General features: G+C 52.3%; 2 protein-coding genes and 1 pseudogene across 3 annotated transcripts in view; all 3 read left to right on the top strand.

The window, feature by feature from the left end:
- The window catches only part of LOC146764162 (uncharacterized), a 233,780-nt pseudogene that overhangs the window by 140,507 nt on the left and 68,304 nt on the right, over positions 1-24,969 (top strand). The gene's annotated exons all lie outside the window — the stretch shown is intronic.
- Positions 4,264-6,002, top strand: LOC146764167 (uncharacterized). The gene is made up of 2 exons (XM_085565663.1): positions 4,264-4,824; positions 5,010-6,002. The coding sequence occupies exons 1-2, from the start codon at positions 4,773-4,775 to the stop codon at positions 5,846-5,848; spliced, it is 891 nt and encodes a 296-aa protein (XP_085421789.1). The 5' UTR covers positions 4,264-4,772; the 3' UTR covers positions 5,849-6,002.
- LOC146764166 (olfactory receptor 14J1-like) lies at positions 15,344-16,618 on the top strand. The gene has a single exon (XM_085565590.1). It carries the CDS (start codon positions 15,344-15,346, stop codon positions 16,274-16,276), a length of 933 nt encoding a protein of 310 aa, XP_085421716.1. The 3' UTR covers positions 16,277-16,618.

Genomic DNA, 24,969 nt, shown 5'->3' with positions numbered 1-24,969 from the left:
TGAGGATCTGCAGGGTCACACAGGTTTATGACATTTGTCCTTGCTGCCCCTCACATCCCCCTGCACCACAAACAGCCCCAAGCCCCCCATGAGGGACAGGCCCTGCTGTGCCAGGCTGGGCTCAGGGCTTGGCCTTTCTGCTTCCCCCAGCCAGCCCAGGCCTTGCTCAGCATTGCAGTTCCCTGCTCTGAGCCTTTGGATCCCAGCAGTCCTGGCCTCAAGGATCTGCTCTCACCAGTCCCTGGGGAGCTTTTGGCAGTCCCTGCCCTCAGTAGGGCCAGTGATGCTCCAAGGGACTTGGAATTTTGTTCCAGACTCCTTGAGCAGCTTCTTCAGCCTTCTCTCAGTGTCTCAGGGTCCTGGACTCAGTCCCAAAACCACGGTGGGATCATCAAAATACAGGAAGCTCTCAGGGGCGGTTTGTCTTCATTCAATTGTCTGCAAGTCTCCAGGGCTTGTGCAGCTGATTGGAGTAAGTTTGGAGTTCTTGTAGGGAGAAAGATTTCCAAGTGGACGTCATGACCTTTTATTCTTCAATTAAATTAGTGGTTTTTTTATTTCCCAGTTTGGAGAAGAGCGGATAGAAGCATTCCCCAGATGATCCTGACACTGAAATTCTCCTTAGGAGGTCTAGACACGTAGAAGAATGAGCCCCCTGAGGGCTGACCCTGTTTGGACAAGCTGCTCCTCCCCCCCAGCCTCACCATGTCTGACATCGCCCACCTGGCACTGACATCCCTGTGCCCTGCAGCAGAACCTTGTCCCTGAGCTCTGCAGCTCCATGTCCCAGCCCATTGCACCATATCCCACCTGCTATCCTCATGGCTCTGCCTGCACACAGACACAAGAGAAGTTTTCCTGTTGGGAAAAAAAAGAATGGAAAAGCCTGAGCAGGTTTCCTAAACAAGAAACCCCACTCAGGAGCCACCTGCTCAGTACAGGCTGCCTGGAGTGGTGTCACCTTTCTACAAGGGAGAGTGTGACCAGAAATGATCTCTGAAAGCAGAATTCTCTGAGTCTCCCAGCTGTATTCTCTGTCCCTGTCCTTTCTCTGGATCCATGCTGCAGGTGGAAGCTGCTGGTGCTAGCCTCACCTTTAACTGCCCTCTGGAATGCAAACAGATGTTCCCAGCTGTGTTAAGCAGGATTTCCTGAATGTTTCTATAAATCTTTTGTGTCCCCCATGGAACGAAGGGGCCATTTTGGAACTGAGGGAGTCACCTGGAAGCAAAGAGTGAATGGTGACCCTGGGGTCCCATGGAACCAAGGGGCCATGGTGACACAGCATGGCCACGTGGATCCAGTGGTCCATTGTGACACTGTGGATCCAAGGAGACCATGGAGACACCCCCAGAACCTCATGGAACCAAGGAGTCCATGGTGACCCAACGGGGCTGCATGGAGCCAGTGGTCCATGGGGACACTGCCCATGCAAGGAGGCCATTTGGACACTGTGGAAGCTCATGGGGCGAGGTGGCCATTGTGACACTGAAGAACTTCATGACACCAAATATCCATGGGGACACAGCAGGACATCATGGAACCCAGAAACCACTGTTGGCAGTTTGGAAACTCATGGAACCAGGGGCTGTTGTGGCACTGCAGAACCAGCACAGCTGCTGCACCTTGTCCCCTGCCCTGCACAGCTCCTTGGGAGGCACGGCAGGAGCAGCACCCTGGGAACCTTGGGAATGCCCCTCTGAGATCCATGGCACACACTCCCAGGGGCTGGAATTCCAGTTCCCAGCCAGGAAAAGATGTTCCTGCCCTTGAAGGAAAAGCTCTTAAGGAAGAGTCAAAAGCCAAGTGGAGCAAGATCTTAGAGTGCCATTTTACTGCCAGCCTTCATAATTTCACCTCTGGTTGTCGTACTCCATGGATTGGGACTTAAATCAGGGCAGGGTCTTTGGTGGGAGCTGCCCTGGGTCAAAGGGGACACTGAAAGAGTAACAGAGCAGGCAAAGGAAGGCAGGAGAGAAAGGAGGTGTTTTGGTTTGGAAAGACAGGTGTCTTCTATGGAAAGCAGGAGCCTCCCCTGAAATGAAATAATGTAGAATTTTTCAGAATTGTCATAAATTTGAAATTAAAGGGGGCTCACAGATAAAAATATGGGAGCAGGAATAACTGTTTTTTATTAGGGAATAAAATAGAACTATAAAATTAACAATGCAGTAAACTGAATTAACACTGACAGTGACAAAATATAACCTTTTTGGACAGGGTATTGGCCACAATCCAATTGGAATTGTGGCTGCAGTCCTGCGGGAGTGTCATGTGTGGTTCTGTTGGAGAAGTGATCCTATAAGAAAGGGTGTCTTCCTCTGAAGAGGAAGAGGCAGCTGTTCCTCTGGGAAAATCCAGCCCAGAAAAAGCTGTGTTGGTGGGCCAGAATCTCAAGACTAGATGCAGGTAGGAATGCTTGTCTCCTCCCTCTGGGCGGGGCATCTCACAATGGGATGTTATAGTTCTTATCAGTCATGCAGTGACATTCAATGGTTCATTATCAGCAGATGTCTCCCCTGAGGGAGGATTGATTGTGGAAGAGATAAGGAAAAACTGCCCACTTAACACAGGACAACTGCCATACAGATCGCAAATAGAACACATCTTGCTTTTCAGTCTGGGACAGGAGGACACAAACAAAATCAGCTGAGAAGGCAGCACTCTGAAAAGCAAACCAGAACTGACAGAAACTGAATGGGACAGAAATCAATAATTCTGAAAGTTTTATTTATTATCAAAATAAATCACACCCACCCAGCCCTCACATTTGGATCTCACTTCCCCTGATCACCTTCCAACCCCATCTCATCCTGGAGGCTGAGGAATTGAGCAATTTTGGCATGGGACTGAGGTGGGAACCAGCTGTTTTGAGGTGGGATTGAGTCACTTTGAGGTGACAGACCAATCCACCTTGGCTTTTGGAGTGCAAAGATATGGAGAATACTCCCAGATATCCCCCAAGAAGCCACAAATCCTCCAGAATATGTTCCCAAACAGTAAATTCCACCTCAAATACCTCTTAAATGGTGGAACTTCTGACATCTCTGGTCCATACTCTTTTTAGTCATTTTTCAGGTGTTTTTAAGTGATAAAGACAAATCAGAAATAAATTAGGGCCAAACGAAAACCAGAGACCCCTTGAGCATCCCCTGGACAAAACAAACTCAGCAGAAATCAAATTTAACCCTCCATAAAATGCCTTGAGGAAGATTTGCTCTTCCCACAAGTCATTTCTGATGGAAACACAAATCATAACATTAATTGACCAACAACAGAATAAATTCTCTGGCAATTCCAAATTTCATCAGTTCCAGCACAGCTCCAGCTCAGATGCTGGCAGGTTCCAAAAAAAACCCAAAAAAACCCCATGGAAATTTGGCCCAATACAGATTATTAAAAGGAAGGGAAAGGTCTGTGTAGCTGTCACAAAGGTGACAGGGACCAAGGAAATAATGCTTCTCTCCCCAAAGCCCGTGAATTCAGGAGTTATTTGGGAATTTAGCTACTTGAGCTGGGCTTCTTGTAGGATTTAAGTATCCTTGTGTTCCTCACTTTGGGGTGAATGATCCTTGTCAATCTGGCTGGTATCATTTGGTCCCTTTCCTCCAGTGATTTTAACAGACTTTTCAAAGAAGGAAAACAAAATATTTTCTTTACACTGGCCACCCACAAGAGCAATTTTCTTCATAAGTTCTCCCAAAAGTCACTCAGAGGAAGCTGCATCCAAGTTTCCAAGAGTTCCTCCTGAAAGAGCCAGAAGGTCCTCAGAGGAGAGAACCATGCTGTTGTCAAAGGAACTCAGGGTCAGACAACAGAGCCCTGAACTCACTGTGCAAAATAATGTTGCAATTCTGGATAATAAAATTGTTAAGGAGATGCCTCTGCCCCAATTAAGGTGCTCACAAGACCAAATCCAAAGTGGATTATATTGACCAGTAAATGTGAGGTAGAGGCAGATGGAAAGAAAGAGACGAGAGAGCAAAGGAGTGACAGAGACAGAAATCTCCCTTGAAGCGGGGCAAGTGTGACATTGTCCCCTGTGTGCGTGGCCTTCCCAGGGTGGGGGTTTTACACCTGAGCCAGTTTGGGTAAGGGGGGTGGTGTTCATCCCCCACCCCGAGCAGGGATTGCCTCACTGTTTCAGGTTTCAGTGTCAGATGTAACCAAAAGTGTTTTCAGTCCCCATCTCCAAAAACTGTTATCAACAGGTGGGGCAGTGTTCTTTATCTCTTCCATGGCTCAGCCCTGATAAAGCTCTCCAGGGGCCATCTTCTCTTAATGGGCCATTGAGTGTCACTGCAGCACTGATAAAATTACATCATCCCATTGTGGGATTCTCCGCCCAGGGGGAGGAACCAAGCATTCCTACCTGGATATAATCTCACCATTTGCAACACCAGACCACCTTGCCTACTGCATTCCCAGAGGACAAGAGCTCCATAACCACCACTGGACCTGCAGAGGAAGACCAGACCCTTCTACAGGATCACTGTTTTGACAGAATCACGTTCATCACTCCAGCCAGACTGCAGCCACCATTTCATCAGACTGCTACCACCACCCTGAGTAACGGGGTGTCAGATTATATCCTGACTCTGTGAGTTTAAAGCAGGGTTTCTGTATCATTGCCTTGATCTTAATTTTCTTACTAATTGTCATTCTGGCTTAGACTCTCCCCCTGGTTTGCCTTCAAACCAGTACAAAACTCACTGTGCTCATCCCTTGTTTTCCTCCCAAAACAGGATTTCCCATACCCAAATATTCACCAGATGGAGAAGAAGGTTGCAAGGAAGAGGAAGATGCCCTGGGACACTGAGGCAGGTGAGGAGGAGGTCAGTGCCCCTTTCCCCCTCTCTCCTGCTCCATCTCCCAGCCCAGCATGGCCCCAGCTGGAGGACAGCCCCGCTGCCGGTGCCCTCCTGCCGGGGACGCACTGGGGAGATCTCCTTGCCCTTTCCTGTGGCATGGAGGCAAATCCCATCCTCTCTCTATCCTTCCTCCCCCAGACAAGGAGCTGAGGATGGAGAGCAGGAAGGAGAAATCCCCACGGCAGAACCTCATGGAAGAGGCCATTTTGAGCAACTCCACAGTGCAGCAACCCAACGGGGAGGAAAATCCCTGGAGATCTCACAGGAGGAGGTACTGCAAACCCAGCCCTGGGTGCTCTGAGGAGGAAAGGTCCGCTCTGGGCCAGGAAGGTGGGCAGAGCTTCAGCCAGAGCTCAGAGCTGGTGGTCCCTGAGAAGCTTCATGATGGGGAGAAGCCCTACAAGTGCTTGGAGTGTGGGAAGAGCTTCAGGAAGAGCAACAGCCTGAAACTGCACATGATGATCCACACCGGGGAATGGCCCTACGAGTGTGGGGAGTGTGGGAAGGGCTTCAGCTGCAGCTCTGCCCTTATCAAGCACCAACGCATCCACACTGGGGAGAGGCCATATGAGTGTCCCGAGTGTCAGAAGAGGTTTAAGACCAGCTCCAATCTCTTCAAACACCAGCGGATTCACACAGATGAAAGGCCCTTCCGCTGCCCTGACTGCGGGAAGGGCTTCAAGCGCAACTCCGACCTCATCACGCACCAGCGCATCCACTCTGGCGAGAGGCCCTACATGTGCCCCACTTGTGGGAAGACGTTTAACAGCAGCTCAAATCTCCTCCTGCATGAGCGGATTCACACTGAGGAGAGGCGCTTCCTTTGCCCCGACTGTGGCAAGGGCTTCAAGCACAACTGCAATCTTGTCAGCCACCAACGCATCCACACTGGAGAGAGGCCATACTTGTGTCCCCAGTGTGGGAAGAGCCTCACCCAAAGCTCTCACTTGACCAAACACCAACGGAGCCACCGGTAAAGGAGGCCCTGAAAATTCCCCAGCTGCAGGAAGAGCTTCGTGCACTGCTCCAGCTTCATCCCCCATTGGAAGACCACATTGGGAAGAGTCCTGGTGATCCATGTTCCCTGTGATCCATGCTGGGAAGACACCTGTCCCTTTTCCTGCCCCTGCCAATGACCTGATGTGGGATTGAAGAACATGAGGGTCTGGCCATGGCCCTGTCACTACATTCACTCCCACCTCAGGTCATTGCCAGGGGCAGGAAAGGGACTCTCTCTCTTTGTCTTTACCTGAGGAGACGGGTGTCCTTTCCATGCAGGAGGAAACACGTGGCCAGGAAGATACAATTGATGGTGATGTAGTTTTCCCTGTAACTGGTTTTTCTTATCCCTTCTGTTGTTAATATTTTTTCTGTTTCTGTTTGTTCCTTATCTTGTTGCTGTTCCCAGTAAATTGTTCTTATCCCAGCCTGAGATCTTTCCCTTTTTTCCTTCAATGGAAGGTGGGAGGGCAATGAGTGCCTGCGGGGTTTTAGTGGGAGCAGGAAATTGAGAAATGCCATTCCTGAACCCCGGCCTGTGGAAACCAAGCATCCCAGCTGGTGCCAGCCCTGGTGGCCATGGCAGCAGCCTTGGGAGCGGGTCCCTGGCTGGGGCTGAGGGAACCTCTTCACTCTGGTGCCCAGGGACAGGAGTGGAGGGAGCGGCTGCAGCTGAGTCGAGGCAGGCTTAGGTTGGATCTCAGGAAAAGGTTTTTGCCCAGAGGCTGCTGGGGCACTGCCCAGGCTCCCCAGGGAAGGGTCACAGCTCCAGGGCTCTCTGAGCTCCAGCAGCGTTTGGACAGCGCTGCCAGGCCCAGGCTGGCAGTGTTGGGGTGTCCTGTGCAGGGCCAGCAGTTGGACTCGAGGATCCTGATGGGTCCCTCCCAGCTCAGCCAATTCTGTGGTTCTGGATCCATGACCCTGGGGATGGGAGTGCCAATGGTTGCCATGGCAATGGGCTCCAGGCCTGAGCTGGTGTCCATGGCAACCACCCCTGGCATGGGGTCTCCATGGAGCTGCCCAGGGACTGACCATAGCAACAGGGGCTGGGGATGGTTGCCATGGAAACTGACCATAGCAACAGGGGCTGGGGATGGTTGCCATGGAAACTGACCATAGAAAAATGTTTCCTGGAGATGGTTGCCATGGAAACTGACCATAGCAACAGGGGCTGGGGATGGTTGCCTCCTTAGAATGAGATTTGTCACAGGATCTCAGAGGGGTTCCATGGGGACTTTCCAAGAGTCTCCAGGCTGTTCAAGAGCAGGAATGTCACACACAGAGACAGGGGCTCCATGGAGACCTCCCAAGGGTTTCTGGGGATGGCAAAGAGCCGTGTGGTCAGAGGCAGTCACAGCCATTCCGTGGTGACATCCCAGGGCACCTTGGGCTGCAAAGGCACCGATCTGTCACAGGCACTCACGGGGGCTCCACAGTGACATCCCAGGAGTCCCCAGGCTGCCAAAGAGCCAGGATGTCACACACACTCCTGCCATGTGCAGAGTGGGAGCTTCAGGCAAAAGCTTTATTTCATTATTGGAGAAACTCCTGCTGAGTCATGAGATGGAGACACACAGCAGCCACCATGGGTTCTAAAACCCCTGCAGAGCCCCCAGACTTCTAAAATTCCTTTTAAGAGAGGAGACTGGGAGTGACTGGATCCAATCCTGGCCCCAGAATTTGTCAAAGGTTTATGTATAAATGATTGGACAGGTAGAATTGAACAATCTGTCAATGCAATTTGTCCCACAGGATTAATGATGGAATACCAGATATATTTATATAAATACAATCTGATAATGACTAGACAGTAAGCTCTTAACCAGAGTTATTTACTCCACAGTCCAGAATCTATAACACCTATAGGATATTCTGCTCTAGGAAGCAATTTTGAAGTCAAGAGGTCCTTGCTGGAGTGGTTTGAGTCCATTGCAGGCAGAGCCTCCTGCTCCAGCAGGAACTGCCTTTCCTGTGCCAGGAGCAGGGCAGGTCCCGCTGCAGGAACAGCCCCAGGCCAGCCCCAGCACAGGGAAGGCCTCGGGCACAAGGGCAGAGTGCCGTGCTGGGAGCTGTGCCAGGGACAGCCCGAGGCACCAAAGGCACCTTGGCAGCAGCAGCTGCTTGCAGGGCATGGCCAGAAGCCTCCCTTGCAACCCGGCCTGGTGGCCAGCGCTGCAGAGCTGCTGCCTCAGGGCTCATTTCTGGCTGGGCTCTGAAAAGCCACTTCTGCTCCACGAGCCTGACTGGGAAGCCATTGGCCCAGCACCTTGGGGACAAGATATTAACAACAAAACTCTTCATGCCAGCAGAGACAAGGCAGGGACAGAGGAAAGGGGAGAGCCAGGCCCAGGGGACAGGGCTGCCATGGTGATGGCTGTGAGGTCACTGCCCCTGCAGCAGCCTGGCTGCCCTCAGCAGACATTTTGGCCAGAACTGTTGTGAGGGCACCCAGCACATCCAAGAACCTACACAACAGGAATTCCATCCTTGGGGAGGGGATTTTACTGGGTCAGGTTGCACACACTCCCTGATTTTTGAGCATTCCTGGGATGGGAAATCCACTTCTCTGGAAAAACATTTGCCATTTTGTGCCACTCTCATCACTGTAAATATTTCCTCCTTCTAACAAATTTAAATCCACTCTCATTCAGTTTAGAGATATTTACCATTGTTCTGTCACTGCTAGACTTGGGAGAAAATAACTTTGATAACTATTTTTCCATTTTCACAGACCTTAGGGAGGACCCAAATATCTCCCAAGATGGGGTTTGAAGGCTTCATCACATAACCAGCAGGTAGAGGCTGCAAGCTCTGGGCTCAGTTGTGTGCAGACTGAGGACAGAACAGGAGTAGCCTGGGAAGGATTGAAGGGTGGTTCCACAGATGCTGGAGTTTTATTTCATTGCATAAAACAGCCGGAGAAAGAAATAATGGCACCAAAGGTGTAGAGTGCCCCTGCCCAATGAGGTGGGAATTTTACCCAGACACAGCATCCGGCGAGAGCGTGACTTAAAGAAGATTCCACCCCTCCACGCTGTGGGGTGTGCCCTTGAAAGCCCGGGAAAAGACACTCTACCCTATATGATCAAATGAGGAATGGCCCCAGAATGTTCTTCTTTTTCTGTACCCTTATTGGCTTAAATTGTGCTGCAATGTCCCCACTGTAGTTTTTTCCATTGATTGTCCTCCTCGATCCACCCCTTTGCAGTCTCCTCCTCTTAATATTGGACCTTGATCCTAAACTCCACCCCTACCCTGTAATATAAAAGTGTTGATCCTACCACCTTGTTTCTTGTGTTGGTCCCTGGGAAAATGAAGAATCCTCGGTTTTCTACACCAAGACCTGTCCTGTTGCCTTCCTTTCCCTGTTGGTCATTGGTGTCTGCCTGAGGTCTGAGACTCTGGGGCCTGGGGCAGTTGTTGTGCCTTTTGCTGCAGCAGAACACAACAGTGCTTTCCTCCCTATGGAAAAAAGAACCATCCTTATCTATGCAGAAATTGCGGGAATTGGGCTTCCAACTCCCAAATTCCCTATATCCAAGGGTTGCTTTCAGACAAAAGCTACCAGGAAAGAGAGGTCTGGTTGCCCTTGGCCCCTGGTGGCCGCCTTTCATCTGCCCCTCAAACGCTGGTGTTCCATGCTTTCCTTCCTATGGAAAGAACCATCCTCCTCCAAGTGTCCATGTCTAAAATTGGGATTCCACCTATAAAATTCCCTATATCCAAGGGTTGCTCCCAGACAAAATCTGCCAGTACCATCAAGTTTGGCTCCCCTTGGCCTCTGGTGGCTGCCCCTGCCACACTGGGGCTCGGTTCTTTCCTTCCCATGGAGATCACTGTGACACTGTGGGCACCTCATGGAACCAAGGGGATCATTGTGGCACCACTGGAGCCCATGGAACCAAGGGGCCATGGTGACACCGTGGGGCTTCATGGACCCAGAGACCATTGTGACTCTGTGGGGCCTGGTGGAACCATGGGGACCTTTCCTACCCTTCAGGGCCTCATGTCACCAAGGGGGCATTGTGACACCTCAGGGCCTCCTGGAAGCCTGCAAGCTCTGGCTGTCCTTGTCCTCTGGTGGTCACCTCTCATTCCCCCAGGAAACATTGGCACACTGTTCCTTCATTCCTGTGGTAAAGAACCGGCCTTCATGTCCAGGGACCATGGCCAAAATTAGAATTTGGCCTCCCAATTTCCGTGTATCCAAGGATGCTCCTACACAAAAGTAGCCAGGACAGACAGGTCATGCTGGCCCTGTCATCTGGTGATTTTCTTAGACTCTGATCTGAATGTTTTCATTTGAAAACACCTTGGAGAGGGCCCAGAGATCTCCCAAGGAGGGGTTCTGAGCCCTTGGGCACATAGCCACTGCATATGGACAAAGGAGCTCTGTGCTCTGTGCTGCCATGGTGGTTTTGCATCATGGAAGGGATGTCCTGGGAGAAGCTGCTAGCAGTTTCCTCTGTGTCTGACAAAAACCAATCAGTAATTAGCTTTGAGAGCTGACAGTCTGTTAAAGCACTAAGGAAGCTGCAGACGCCTCTGTGCAGACACAAGTTAGAGATGAGAAAGCCTGGCTGGGTCTCTCTCCCTTCTGGCCCCACAGAGGTGCCGAGGCCGGCCCAGCCCCGTCTCGGCCGTGGGGCCGGGCGGCTCCTGCCGTGGGGCCGGGCCCCTTCCCAGGGAGCCGCCAGGCGCCATCGGCTGCCGGGCAGGGCAGGGGAGGCCGCGGGGCCGAGGCCGGGCCGTGGCTGCGGGTGCTGACATCTGGCCCTGCCGAGCCCTGCCCCGCCGCCAGCCTGGGCCCGGCCAGGATCCGCCGGGCCCCAGGAGCAGCCCCGGGCCGGGCCGGCTCGGCCAAGGCTCTGCCGCCCTTGGGCTTCGCCCGCAGCCGGCGGGCAGGGCAGGAGAAGCCATCGGCCCCGGCCGTGCTGCTGCTGGGCTCTGGCCTGGCTGCTGAGATCCTGGCCCTGCCCCAGCGCGGCCCAGCCTGACACAGCCCCAGCGCAGCCGCTGCAGAAACCTCCATGGCAAAACAGCTCCGGCCGCAAGCACCGAGCCCGGCCGGGCTCACGGAACCATCTGCAGCCCCGGGAGATATTGACTCTGCCAGTGCTGCCATCCTCCCTCCCGTGAGAGAAAAGGACACAGGGCAGGCACACAGAGGAGCAACATGGACACACCGAGGGCAGGGAAGAGGAAGTTGAGTCCCAGATGGGAGGGATGAGGAGATGCCTTGATCTTGGGGCTGGAATCCTCTGCTGAAGCTATGGAGAAGGATGTCATTGATACATCAGACTCTCTTTTTCCCAGTAAGGCATTGAAAAGTATGGGGAGATGACTTGTTTCAGCAAAGGCCTCCGTGCTAAAGTAAGAAAATCTTGCAGTAGCTGTGATCTCCAATGAGAAGTTTGAACAGAGAAAGGGAGAACAGTGATGAAACCCTGTGCCCTCAGGTAGAGAAGAAGACCTCTGTTCCCAGAGATGAAGATGATTTCAGAAAGAGACGAAGAGAACCTTTGTTCTTAAACAACTCATCTCAAAACTAATACCCCATAACTTGCATGGCCCATAAGCACAGCTGTGGGAAAAGGTGGAAAAAGATGGGAGGGAGTTCACGATTGCAGATTTCTCCAGGCAGCTGCTATTTGTGGAAATGAAAAGCCATGAGATAACTGTTTTCTTGTGGAGAATTCTCCATAACATTAACAAGAGGTACTTCTCTCCTGATGTGAACTGAAGAAAGATTAGAATATTCTAGAGGTGGTAAACTGACTGAAAATTTCAGGTTTTGCCTCTATATTGTCAGGTTGTATGGAGAGGGGAAGTGTTCTGAAAATTTTGTTCAGATTCTTATTACTCTTTCATTTAGTTTCTCTTAACAAACTTTTCTTGACACTCTTTTAAGGTTTTGAGCCCACTTTTCCTTTCTCCTAATCCTATCTCACAGCAGGAAATGAGTAAGAATATTCTAGTGAGTGCACTGGTAATTAGCCAACACTGAAGCCACCACACTAATTGATGCATTGGCCAAGAAATCTCAAATTGGTGAACCAAAACCACTACAGAAACTTCCTGACAAACTGCACGAGAGCAGAGAGAAATTGAGGCAGAGCCATGGTTTGTCAGGATTTGCTTGATCCTAATGAGCCCAGTGGTACATTTGGACCTGAGCCCTGGAACCTCAGGACCTGAGAGGAGATTGCACAAACCTTTCCCGGAGTCAAAGTCAGAGGAAAACCCCAAAGTGTTTGGAGTCTAAAGCATTAATGGGAACCACAAAGGTCCATCTATACCACAGGCTCTTCATGGAGTCCTTGGAGGAGAGAACTGGAGGCCAGGATGGCACAAAAACCTCTCAGAGACTCAAAATGGCACAAAGAACTGTCAATGTGGAAAGGAAACTCCAAAGTATCTTATAAAAGTTAAGAATCTCAAAGTATTCATGAGCCCCACTAAGTGTAAGTACAAAGCTCTCAAGAGACTCATTAAAGCAGATAATTGGGGCCATGAATGCACAAACCTCTGACAGTCTGTAGCAAAAGGCAAACACCAAGTACCTTAAAAGAACTGAAGTACCTTGAAGCATTAATGGGCCCCACTGAGTGTTGTTCCTGAAAAAGCCTCTCCAGGGACTAATTAAAGCAGATAATTGGAAGCCATGATTGCAGAAACCTCTCAGAGACTCCAAGGCAAAAGCAAAAGCCAAAGTCCTTTGAAAAACCTGCAGTCCCTGGGAGCATGAAGGAGCCCCCAGGGCCATTCCTGACCAAGGCTCCCCAGGGACTCCTTCCAGCAGATCCTTGAGGCCACTGGGATGTGGGCTGGGGGGGGGATGCTGAGGGCAGGACCAGGGGCTGACAGTGCCCAGCCTGGCTGGGGCTGTGCCAGGAGGCCCCAGGGCCTCAGGACAAGGTGTCTCCTCACAGCCCTTGGTGGCACAGACCCTGTTGTGCCCCAGGGCACCAAGACTTGGCTTCTCTTTGTCCCCACCTGCCATCAGTGCCTCCAGTTCTCTGCTCTGCCTGGGGCCTGGGGACACTTTCTCATTCATGTCCCTCAGTGGGACCCATTAAAAGTCCAAGAAACTTTGGAGTTGGATTGTGACTTGGAGTTCTGGAGAGTTTTCTGCAGCTCCCTCTCAGGGCCTGATGCTCAGGGCCTGAGCACAAAGCCCCAGAGGGTCATTAAAGTCCTTGTGCTGTGTCTGTGCTGCTGAGCTGGGCCGGGCTCCTGGCACAGAGGGTGATCCTGGTAACCAAGCAGAGCTTCAAAAGCACATTTCTCTTGCTGAGCAGCTCTTCTCCCAGCCCAGCAGGGCTGGGGCACTGCCTGCAGCCAGCCCGGGCACAGCACAGAGGCACAGAGAGCTTCAATCAGTCAGGGCTGGGAAGGGACTGAGAAGTGCCTGGGGCAGAATCACTGCCAGCCCTTGGCACAGGAACCTCTGGCTGCAGGACAATGCAGCTGCAGCTCCTGGAGAGATCTCCTAAAGCTGGAACATGCCAATGCCTACAGACCCTGTGAGTGCATTCTCTGCTCATCTCCTGTGCAGAGCAGCCAGGGGTGCTCAGGGCTGTCCTGCAGAGCAGGGTCCTGCAGCCCAGGGCGCTGTGCTGGGCCAGGGACTCTGCTGCCTGCCAGGGACAGCTCTCAGCCGGCCCTGGAGCTGCTCCCAGCACTGGCCAGGAGCTGTGGGGGGAAGGAGCCACCCTGAGCAGGGCAGGTGCTGCTGCTGAGAGGGGCTGGCTGGGGCAGGGCTGCTCCCAGCTCCAGACCAGCCTGGGCACAGCTCCAGAGGACACTTCCCAAAGAAGGTAAGCCTGGGATTGCTGTAAAGATCAGGAGCTTTCGTGAGAGTGTTTTCAATTTCCTGCTTGGAGCAAGATGGGAAATTTGGGATCATGACAAAAAGATCTTTGATTTTTATACATTTTCCATATATTCATAGCTCTGCAAATTACTATTTTATTGTTATACAAATATAATCCTTACTTTACTTATTAAACTCTTAATTAACTCTGTTAAATTACTATTATGTGCTTACATAATGGTAATTCTTAACTGACTGTTTCCTACCTATCTCTTAGATTGTACAACAATAAGCTGACTATCTAAATACATTCCTGAAATACTGCATAGTCTTATTATGAGGAAGAGGACCTGCAAGAATAACATTTTGGTTTTTGACAATAATGTGAGTAGTCATAACTAAAGTGGGGCAAAGAAGCCCTTGGATCTACTCCAATGGGCTGATCCAGGGTGTGTAACTGTGGAAACTGAATATCCTACTGGATGTTCATTTTAAATGTCCTAATTAATTAACCTTAGTAAATTGTTGAAATCAGGGCCAAGTGTCCCCCATCCCCACTGGGACACCTGGGAGCTTCTAATAAAGGTCTGGCTTTTAATTTACTGTTCTAACACTGCGGCAAGGGTTTTTTTTTTCTCTTTTGATTATAGATGACAGGGGGATGAGAGAAGCAGAACAGAAATTGTAATCGCAGAATCAGAATCACAGAACATTGTGAGTTTAAAGGGACACACAGGATCATCAAAGGAATGTTTGAACATTTACAGAGACTCCAGAACTGTGACTTTGGCTGGTCAGTGTCTCTGCTGGGAGCCTCCCAAAGGGCCTTCAGCCCCTCCTCAGCCCTGGGCAGCAGCAGCATCACCTCTGCAGGGCCCAGCAGGGCTCTCCTGAGCTGCCCTTGCCCAGCTGCACACAGAGCCTGCCCCAGCCAGGGCCCTGCACATAGGCAGGTTTCTGTAGGGCCGGGCCCAGGGCACACAGGGTGGGATGGGCTCTGTGAGCGCTGGCAGGGACAAGGCACCTCTCAGGAGGGGATGTCCAGGCCCAGGGAGATGCTCAGGGAAGTAGAGGGGGCTGAACAGAGCAGTGCTGGGGGAACAAGCCCATCCAGCCCCTCACCTTCCCTCAGCCACAGGGAATCCTTTGCCTCTCATATCTCTCATTGGCAAACTCTGAGTGCAGAAGGAATGCTGGAGATTTATGACCTCCAGGAGCCAGGAATGATGAGTGGGTAGGAAAACAATTCCTAAAACCAACTCCTGCCATCTATTTCCTTTAGAAATAAAGTGAAATTCCTTTAGGAGTCTGAATGTAGATGCTACCAAACCTTTCTGCATCAGGAGTGATTCACCTGAAAAATCCTGAATATCCAGCCTTGTCCCTGTGCCACATGGCCACAAACCCAGGGCAGCAGGGCAGGGATGGCTCCTTGAGAGCCCCCATGCACAGCCCTGGCTGCTCCTGCCACACTCAGCCAGCATAACTGGAGTTCAGGCAGGGACCTGGGTGAAGGATTTCCCAGAGCAGGAACAAGGCAGGGTGAGTCCCAGCAGGACAGGCTGCAGGGAATGGCCCAGGTTTGGCTCCAAGCAGCTTCTCCTGACTTGTCCCTGTCCTTTCTCCATGAACAGGTGCCCATGTGCAGCCACAGCAAATGTCCAACAGCAGCTCCATCAGCCACTTCCTCCTGCTGGCACTGGCAGACACGCGGCAGCTGCAGCTCCTGCACTTCTGCCTCTTCCTGGGCATCTCCCTGGCTGCCCTCCTGGGCAACGGCCTCATCATCAGTGCCGTAGCCTGTGGCCACCACCTGCACACGCCCATGTTCTTCTTCCTGCTCAACCTGGCCCTCAGCGACCTGGGCTCCATCTGCACCACTGTCCCCAAAGCCATGCACAATTCCCTCTGGGACACCAGAAACATCTCCTACACAGGATGTGCTGCACAGCTCTTTTTCTTCATGCTCTTCATCTCAGCAGAGCTTTCCCTCCTGACCATCATGTGCTACAACCGCTACGTGTCCATCTGCAAACCCCTGCACTACGGGACCCTCCTGGGTAGCAGAGCTTGTGCCCACATGGCAGCAGCTGCCTGGGCCAGTGCCTTTCTCTATTCACTGCTGCACACAGCCAATACATTTTCCCTGCCCCTGTGCCATGGCAATGCCCTGGGTCAGTTCTACTGTGAAATCCCACAGATCCTCAAGCTCTCCTCCTCCAAATACTACCTCAGGGAACTTGGGCTCATTGCTGTCAGTGCCTGCTTGGCATTTGGTTGTTTTGTGTTCATTGTTTTCTCCTATGTGCAGATCTTCAGGGCTGTGCTGAGGATCCCCTGTGAGCAGGGACAGCACAAAGCCTTTTCCACCTGCCTCCCTCACTTGGCCATGGTCTCCCTGTTCCTCAGCACTGGCACATGTGCCTACCTGAAGCCCCCCTCGATGTCTTCCCCATCCGTGGATCTGGCCCTGTCAGTTCTGTACTCAGTGGTGCCTCCAGCACTGAACCCCCTCATCTACAGCCTGAGGAACCAGGAGCTCAAGGCTGCAGTGAGGAGACTGATGACTGGATGCTTTCAGGAACATTAAACTGCTGAAAAATTTCTCCAATCACATGTAATAAAAGTCATCTTAGATACTTCCTGTTGGTTCAAATTTGGAGCTTCTTTTTCTTTGTTTAACTTTTTGTGAAGTGTCCACAATAAATGTCATTTCTTATGCCATTTCTCATTTTGTTTCCCTCCATGTTCCCTGTGCCCACAGACTGTGTCAATGAGGGGTTGTACTATCACTGGCTTTAAAGGAACTAAAGGATGTCCCAGCAGAGTTTTCTGCAGAGATGCCCTTTTGTTGCCTTCTCTGGAGCTGCAGCAGCAATGTCTGTGTGCAGAGCTGGGGCAGATCAGTGCTGGCACAGCAGCTGTGCCCAGGAGCAGCAGCACTTGGTGCTGCCAGTGCTGCTCCCGTGGCCCTGCCCCGCTGCCCTGGTGGCCCTGGTGTTGCTGCAGGGCCTGAGTGCTCTCGGGGCCGGGCACAGTCCTGGGGGTGGCAGTGCCGGGGCTGCAGCAGGGACAGGCCATGGGCACTGCTGGGGCAGCGCTGACGCCTCAGGCCAGGGCCTGGGGGCTCCAGGCTCCTTGCCCAGGCTCTCTCAGGAACACGGCCAGGCCAATGCTCAGCACAGAAAACCCCCGTGAGCAGCCCCAGGCTGGCCGTGGGCAGGCTGGGGGCAAACAGCATGGCTGGTGCTCTGCAAGGGCCCTGGGAGAGATGGGAAGGAGCAGCAGAGCAGGGGCTGATCCATCCCCAGTGCGCTGCACAGCCCAGGGCAGCGTCCCAGAGCGTCCTCAGGGAGCTGCCAACAACATCCCCCCTCTGCAGCCCTGGCGTCTCCCCCAGCTCACAGAGGTGCCGCATCCTTGCAGGCACAGACACGGCAGCACTGGCTCAGCAGCCCCTGTTTGCATTGCACACAGCAGGTGGGAGCACCCCCATGCTGGTGCTGTGGGGACATGAACCTGAGGCAGCACAAATGCCATCAGCCCCTGAAGCCAGGAAGGGCTGGGGGACGCCAGGGAAACCACTCAGCTTTGTCCTGGCCTCTGCAGTCAGCCAGAAAGTTTGTTCCCATCAGCTGGGAGTTTCCTGTCCCACTGCAGACGCTGCTGCTCAGAGCCAGGGCTGCCTGGCAGCCACCCCCAAACTGCCCTGAGCATTTCCTTGGCTTCCCCTTTGCTTTCTTTACTCTTCCCTGGTCCAGATTCCTTCCTCTTGCGCACCCCTGTTCCCTCCCCTGCACACAGCCCATCCTTGTTTGCCCTTTCCTCTCTGGCCCCACTCCCCATTGCAGTTCCTGACTTGGCACCATGGGAACATCTCTTGGGGAGCAGGATCATCCCACAAGTGCTGCAGGAATTGTCTGCAGGCTCCTGCAGTGCCTGGTGCTGCTCCCTTGCCAGAGGCACCCCAGGCCAGGGGGGCACATCTGGGCTTCTGTGTCTGGCTCTGGGGCTCCCTGTTCTGGGCAGTGAGGAGGAGCTGCAGAGGCTCTGCAGGACTGACAGGATGGGCTTTGGGGCTGTGAGGAGAAGCTGAGGGACCTGGGCTTCTGGAGCTTCTGAAGAGGAGGCCCAGGGCTGCTCCCGCAACTGCTCCAAGGGTGGTTTCAGAGAATCACAGAACCAGCAAGGTTGGAAAAGACCTTGGATATCATCAAGTCCAACGTGTGCCCTGACACCACCATTTCTTCCCTGAGCCTCCTCTTCTCCAATATCAACAAACCCAGATCCCTCAGCCGCTCCTCACAGGACTTGTGCTCCAGACCCCTCACCAGCCTTGTTGCCCTTCTCTGGACATGCTCCATCCCCTTCATGTCCTTCCTTAATTGGGGGCCCAGAACTGGACACAGCACTCAAGGTGCTGCCTAACCAGTGCCCAGCACAGGGGAAGAATCACTGCCCTGCTCCTGCTGGCCACACCATTTCTAATCCAGGCCAGGAGCCATTGGCCGTCTTGGCCACCTGGGCACTCTGCTGGCTCATGTCCAGCCTGCTGTCCATCAGTCCCTGCAGGTCCCTTTCTGCCTGGCTGCTGTCCAGCCACTCTGTCCCCAGCCTGTAGCACTGCAGGGGTTGTTGTGGCCAAAGTGCAGGACCCAGCACTGGGACTTGTTAAAACTCACCTTGTTGGATTTGGGCCCTGGATCCAGCCTGTTCAGGGCCATGTGCAGAGCCCTCCTACCCTCCAGCAGATCAACACTCCCAGACAACCTCGTATCACCAGGGTTCCATGAGGCCCCAGAGTGTCCCAATGGTCTCCATGATTCCATGAGGCCTCCCAGTGTCACAATGTCCCTTTGGTTCCATGGGATCCCTTGGTGTCACAAAGTCCCTTGGATCCTTGGGCCCTGCAGTGGCACAATGTCACCGTGGTCCCCAAGGCCCTGCAGTGTCACAGTGGATTCTTGGTTCCATGAGGTCTGGCAGGGCAGCAATGCTCTCCTTGCTTCCACAGTGGCACAATGGCCTCTTGGTCCCAAGGGCCACCACAGTGTCAAACATGTTTCCTGCATTCCGTGAGTTCCTGAGGGGCAGCACTGGCCCCTCAGTTCCATGGGGCTCTGCAGGGTCACAGTGGCCCCATCATGACACGAGGTCCTGCTCTGTCACAAAGCTCTGCATGGTTCCACAAGGCCCTGCAGGGTCACAGTGGCCTCTTGGTTCCATGAGGCCTCAGAGTGCCCTGTTGATTCCCTTGGTGCTGCAGTGTCCTGGATTCCGACACTTCCTAAATTGGGGACCCCAGAACTGGACCCAGCACTCAAGGTGCTGCCCAACCAGTGCCCAGCACAGGTGAAACATGGATGAAAAATAAAAACCCCACAATTCCAATAAAGATTTGTAGGGAATGGTATGTTTATTTGCAGCACTGGACACATGTAGGGACTCATCGCCCTTCAATGGACATGCACACCCCTAAGAAGTCCCAAAACTTTTTTATTACCCTTAATTAATTTCCATAGGCATTGAATTTCACAATAGGTTCATGCATATTCATTCTGATGATTTAATGTTACACTTAGAGCTAGTTACACTTGTTTTTGTCAGAAAGTACAGAAAGAACTCCTGGGTCACTCTGCATGGTCTGTTTAAAGGCCCGAGGAGTCTTTCTTATCTCTTTTTAGTGTGGAAATTTGCATTCTTTCTCTTTAGCTGGGGCAACTTTGCTAGTGCTGCAGTTACCAGACTAAACAGAATATTTCACTCATGTTAGCAAGCTCAAAGGAGCACATTTCACCGAAATCCAAATGGATTTCTACCCTGTTAAATTTTCACTCTGTCTCGCAGGTGAAGAATCACTGCCCTGGTCCTTCTGGCCACAACATTCCTGATCCATAGGAATGCCAGGGGTTGGATGAGGGAAATGGTGGGGGGTGGGTAGGGACAAAGTGTTATTGATTGTCAGCCATGAAGGATCATGATTTTCATATGTATTCAGATTGCATAACAAGGTGCTGGGGGTCAATATTAATTGGATATTGCTGATATCAAGATATAAGTAGGAAAAGTTAAAAGGACAAAACAATTGTCTCTGTATTGTTTTCAATATAGTCTATCCACTTTGAAGACACTTCTGAAATCTGGTCCTGTCCTGACTGGGCCAAGAGCTACAGCATGAGCAATCTCCTGCTTGATCTGGGTGAAAGCTTGTTGCTGCTCAGGGCCCCAGTGGAAATTGTTTTTTTTTTGTGGGCGACCAGGTAGGGAGGGCTCAAAATCTGGCCGTACTTGAGAATGGGCATTCTCCAAAAACCTATGGCACCTAGGAAAGCTTGTGTTTCCTTCTTGGTGCTGGGTAGACATCACGGTGATCTTATTGATGACCTCAGTTGGAATCTGACTCTGTCCATCTTGCCACTTTACCCAAGGAATTGGATCTCTCAGGCAGGTCCCTTGACTTTGCTCTTCTTGATGGCAAAGCTTCCAGCAGAATTTGGACAATCCTCTCTTCTTTCTCAAACACTTCCATTGCCGTGTTCCCCCACACAATGATGCCGTTGATGTATTGCAAGTGTTCTGGAGCCTCACCCTTTTCCAGTGCAGCCTGGATCAGTCCATGGCAGATGGTGGGGCTGTGTTTCCACCCCTGGGGCAGTCAGTTCCAGGAGTACTGCACGCCCCTCCAGGTGAAAGCAAACTGAGGCCTGCATTCTGCTGCCAGAGGAATGGAGAAAAACGTGTTAGCAATGTCAGCAGGGGCGTACCACTTTGCTGCCTTGCACTCTAGCTTGTGCTGGAGTTCCAGCATGTCCAGCACAGCAGCGCTCAGCAGTGGAGTCACTTCATTCAAGCCACAATAGTCTACAGTCAACCTCCATTCTCTGTCAGAGTTGTGCACAGGCCAGATGGGGCTGTGGAAGGGTGAGTGGGCCTTACTGACCACCCCTTGACTCTCCAGCTCACGGATCATTCTGTGGATGGGGATCACAACATCCCGATTCGTTCAATACTGCTGGCCCTGCACTGTCGAGGTGGCAATTGGCACTCGTAGCTCTTCCACCCTCAGGAGTCCTACTGGAGATAGGTTCTCTGACAGTCCAGGCAAGGTGTTCAACTGCTTAATGTCCTCTGCCTCTGCAGCAGCTATGCCAAAAGCCCACCTGAGTCCCTTTGGGTCTCTGTAACAGCCGTTCTGGAGGAAGTCTATGCCCAGAACACACGGGGCCTCTGGGCCGGTCACAATGGATGTTTCTGCTGCTCATTCCCAGCCAGGCTCACCTTGGCTCCCAACAGGGTCAATTGCTGTGATCCCCCTGTCACCCCGGCAATGGAAACAGGTTCTGCCCCACATGTCCCGATGGCATTGGGGTACACTGTGCACCAGTATCAGCTAAGGCTTTATATTTTTGTGGCTCTGATGTGCCAGGCCATCGGATCCACACTGACCAAAAGATCCAGTTTTCCCGTGCCTCTCCCTGGATAGAGGCAGGGCCCCTCTAGCCCTGGATAAAATTTTTTTCCTAGGCATACATGGTAGAGGTACTTTAAAGGTGATCTGACAAATCATACTCGGAAGCACGGTCATGGGAGGTTGAGGCTGCCTTCACTTTACTGGAATTCCCTCAGTCAGTGCTTCCCTCCTTGAGCTGACACACCCACGCTGCCAGGACAGAAATGGGTTTCCCATCCCACCTTCCCATGTCTTCCCCATGGTCACACAGAAAGAACCCCAGGCCAGCCCGTGGGGTGTACCCTCTCTCTCTGGCTGGGGAACGTTGGGCTCTGACTTTGGGGCCTGTGACTCGCACTGGGGCAATGTGGGAACTGTTCCTCCTCACCTCCTCCCTCATCTCCCTCATCTCCTCTTTGAGTTCCTTGCCCACAGCAGAGCCATGAGCCTGCACTGGGCCATGGATCATACTCTCACAATTTCTCAGCTGTTGGCAGCAGAGCCCACTGTCTCTCGGCTGTTATCGGCATTAATCGTGGCAGTGAAGGTGGTGTACTGAGACGGCCCCAGCCTTGCCAGACTCCACAGCATTTGCCCTGTGCCCCTGACCTTGTTGGGGTCATTATCATGCTGTCCATCCCTCCCAAAGAGTACCTCCAATGCTGCCACTTCCCTCAGCTGTTGGATCCCTTCCTCAAGGGTTTTCCAGCACATTCTATGCTGGTGCTCCTGCATTCTCTCCCCGTGGACAAACCTCTCTCTGACACTCATTAAAATCCGCTCCCAGAGGGAAAGGGACCCTGGCTCCCTTACAAAAATCTGATTCATACCTGAGTCTTGGGTTAAGGGTCCCAAATTCCTTGCCTCACCACCATCCAGCTGGACACCTGTACCCATGAGGTCTCAGTCTTGAAGCAGTCAGGTTGTATAAGCCTCACGTCTCCGTCGTTCAATGTCCTTGTGCAGGTTACAGAGACTTTTGTACGTCAGGGACTCGATGATGATCACAACCTCTGGCTCCCCTATGGGTTGTGAGGGCCTTCCCTTATCTGGGTGCTCTGATTCCATCTTAGACCTCCTTGTTTCTACAGGGGCGACTGCTGCTGGCTGTGGCTGCCTTTGTGGTTCAGCTGAACCTGGACAGTTGTAACATCTGTGGGTTCCACTGCTGCCCCATCAGACTCTCCTTTTTTGGGGCAGGGGGAGGGCTTCTCACCAGCTGCGGAATGCACTCCTTCAGCATCTCCTGCATCTCCTCACCAGACCCCCCCCCCAGTCTGGGTGGTTCATATCTGGGGTGGCTGTGGGGCAGGGTCAGGCTCTGGGGCAGCAGCATCCCTGGTCTCTGGGGCCGTGTCAGGTTCTGGGCTGGGTGTCAGGGTGGTTATCCAGGTTAATCTTCCCTTGTCTCTCAGTGCCAAATAGAACAGGGCTAACAGCAACACAGCCCCTGTATGAGATCATTGGTATTTGGAGTGGATCTGAGCCCTTCACAAACTGGTGGGGCAGCCCCAAAGAGATGGTTAAAGGCTTGGGAGAAAATTTCCCCCGGTGTCATTTCCTCACAGTAGGTGCCACTATTAAAGTAACCCCAAAAGCACACAGTCAGTGTGTGACAGCTGTGAATCCATGTGCCTGTTTCCCAGAGGAAGTTAAAGATCCATGAATTCTTCCCCTTATTCACCCATGAAACAAACTGGAGAGCAGCCACAGCAGCCTTGGCTGTAGGAGCCGTGTTTAGATCAGGGCCTGCAAATGGAGAAATGCAGCCACGGTTCCGTGCCACCCAAACCAGGGCAGGCTGGAGCACAGGGTGCCGCTGAACGAGGTTTCTGTAGCAGCACACAAAAATTGGTTTACTCAAGAACTGTTATTCCCTTTTTTGTTCCTGTGCCCTCGAGCCGCACGTTGGGTGCCAAAATCTGTCTTGGTTTGCAAAGACAGGAGTCTGCTAAGGAAGGCAGGAGCCTCCCCTGAAATGGGAAAAAAAATGTAGACTCCCTCCCTCTGAATTGCTATAAATTTGAAGTTAAGGGCGACTCTCAGGCAAAAATATGGGAGCAGGAATAACAGTTCTTTATGAGGGAAGAAAATAAAAAGATAAAATAAGCAATGCAGTGAACCAACCTCTAACAGATGACAATTGAATACATCTTGCCTTCAGCATGAATCACATCCATTTACCACATGCCCCTTACCCCCAGATATTGCCCACCTGGGACAGACATCCCAAAACATTTTTAAAAATTATGCATTCTATTTCATAATTAAAATGTAGTTATATTTTAATTAAATGAATTTAATAAATTAATTTTAGCTGAATAACAGTTTAAATTTTATTTTGCTTATGCATAAAAATATTATCCATTACTTTATTATTATTTTATTTTAATGCTTGTATAAAAAAAATCTCTATATGGGTTTTGCAACCAAGAAATCATTGGTCATTGGTTCTAGGTAACACAATTCCTTTCATTAATCCATTGACCACTATTGGCTATTGATTTTGCCCTCTTTATTCTAATTTTCTTTATTTTTATTATTTTTGCCATCATTTTTATTATGTTCACAGACAGGGTGAAAGCGGCCACTTTGGGGCCCACGGAGACATTTCTGGGCACATTTGGGGCAGTTTTGTGTCTGGGGAGGGAATTCAGAGAGAACTTGAGGGTCTGGGGGCCCCTGGGGGAGCCGGGCGGGCGCTTGGAGGGGCACTCAGGGATCCTGAGGGGCAGTTCGGGGTCCGGGGGAGCACTCGGGGGTCCGGGGCCCTGGAGGTCAGCGAGGGGAATTTGGGGCCCTTCGGGGTCCGGGGAACACTCGGGGGAGCTTGGGGAGATTTAACCGGGTTCCTCAGGGCGCAGGGCGCGGCAGGAATTTTAGGCGCGGAACTGTGTTCTGAGGGGCTCTAGGGCCGCGGGGGATGAGAGGAGAGGAATTCCCAGAAGTGGCTGTACCGGGCACCTGTGGGGCTGGGAGCACTCAGGGGATCCGAGGACGCTTTTGGGGGGTCCCGAATGGGCGCTGAGGGGCACTTGGGGGTCCCGGAGGGTCTGGGGGACACTGACGGGAGAGATGGGGGCGGTACCGGGGTTCTGTGGAGCGCGGGGCATGACGGGCGTTGTAGTCCCGGCTTTAATGGGGCTCTATAGGGCCGCAGAGCATGACGGGAGTTGTAGGCAAAAGAAAAGATGGCGCAGACTCCAGGCACCGCCCCCAAAGTCATGATCCCTGGCGCTGATTGGAGGCAATGATGATGGGCGGGAGCCTCGGCCAATGGAAGGCGGCGGGGGCGGGAACAGCCCATTCAACCCTTCAAGACCCTCCCAGCACAGCCCAGTTCATCCCCAGTACAGCCCAGTACAAACCCCAGTGCCCCTGCAGTCCCTCCCAGCACAGCCCAGTGCCTCCCAATACACCTGAGTTCATTCCCAGGCCCTCACAGTTCCTCCCAATGTCATCCCCAGTATGCCCCAGTGTTGCCCAATCTTCCCCACAATGTCCCTAGTTTGTCCCAGTATCCCCCAGTTTCACTCCCAGTTTCACTCCCAGTATGTCCCAGTCTGTCCCAGTGTACCCCCACAGTCCATCCCAGTCCACCCAGATTCCCCACCAGCATTCGTCATGTTCCCAGGCTGTCCCAGTCCTCCACAGCATCACTCCCACTGTGTCCCAGTGTCTCCCACAGCATTCCCAGTGTTCCCCAGTATGTCCCAGTCCTCCCCAGTGTTTCCAAGGACAGTTTAATTTCTCAGGGCTGCCGTGGCAGCCAAACCCAGCAGTGGGGTCAGTGCAGTGCCCATGGCCACAGCCCCTTGCAGTGCCCAGTGCAG

This window comes from Lonchura striata, chromosome 36 (assembly GCF_050655825.1).
Source record: "Lonchura striata isolate lonStrDom1 chromosome 36, ASM5065582v1, whole genome shotgun sequence".
In the NCBI taxonomy this organism is placed as follows: Eukaryota; Metazoa; Chordata; class Aves; order Passeriformes; family Estrildidae; genus Lonchura; species Lonchura striata.
The sequence above is the reverse complement of the archived record's forward strand: the minus strand, read 5'-3'. Positions and strand labels throughout refer to the sequence as shown.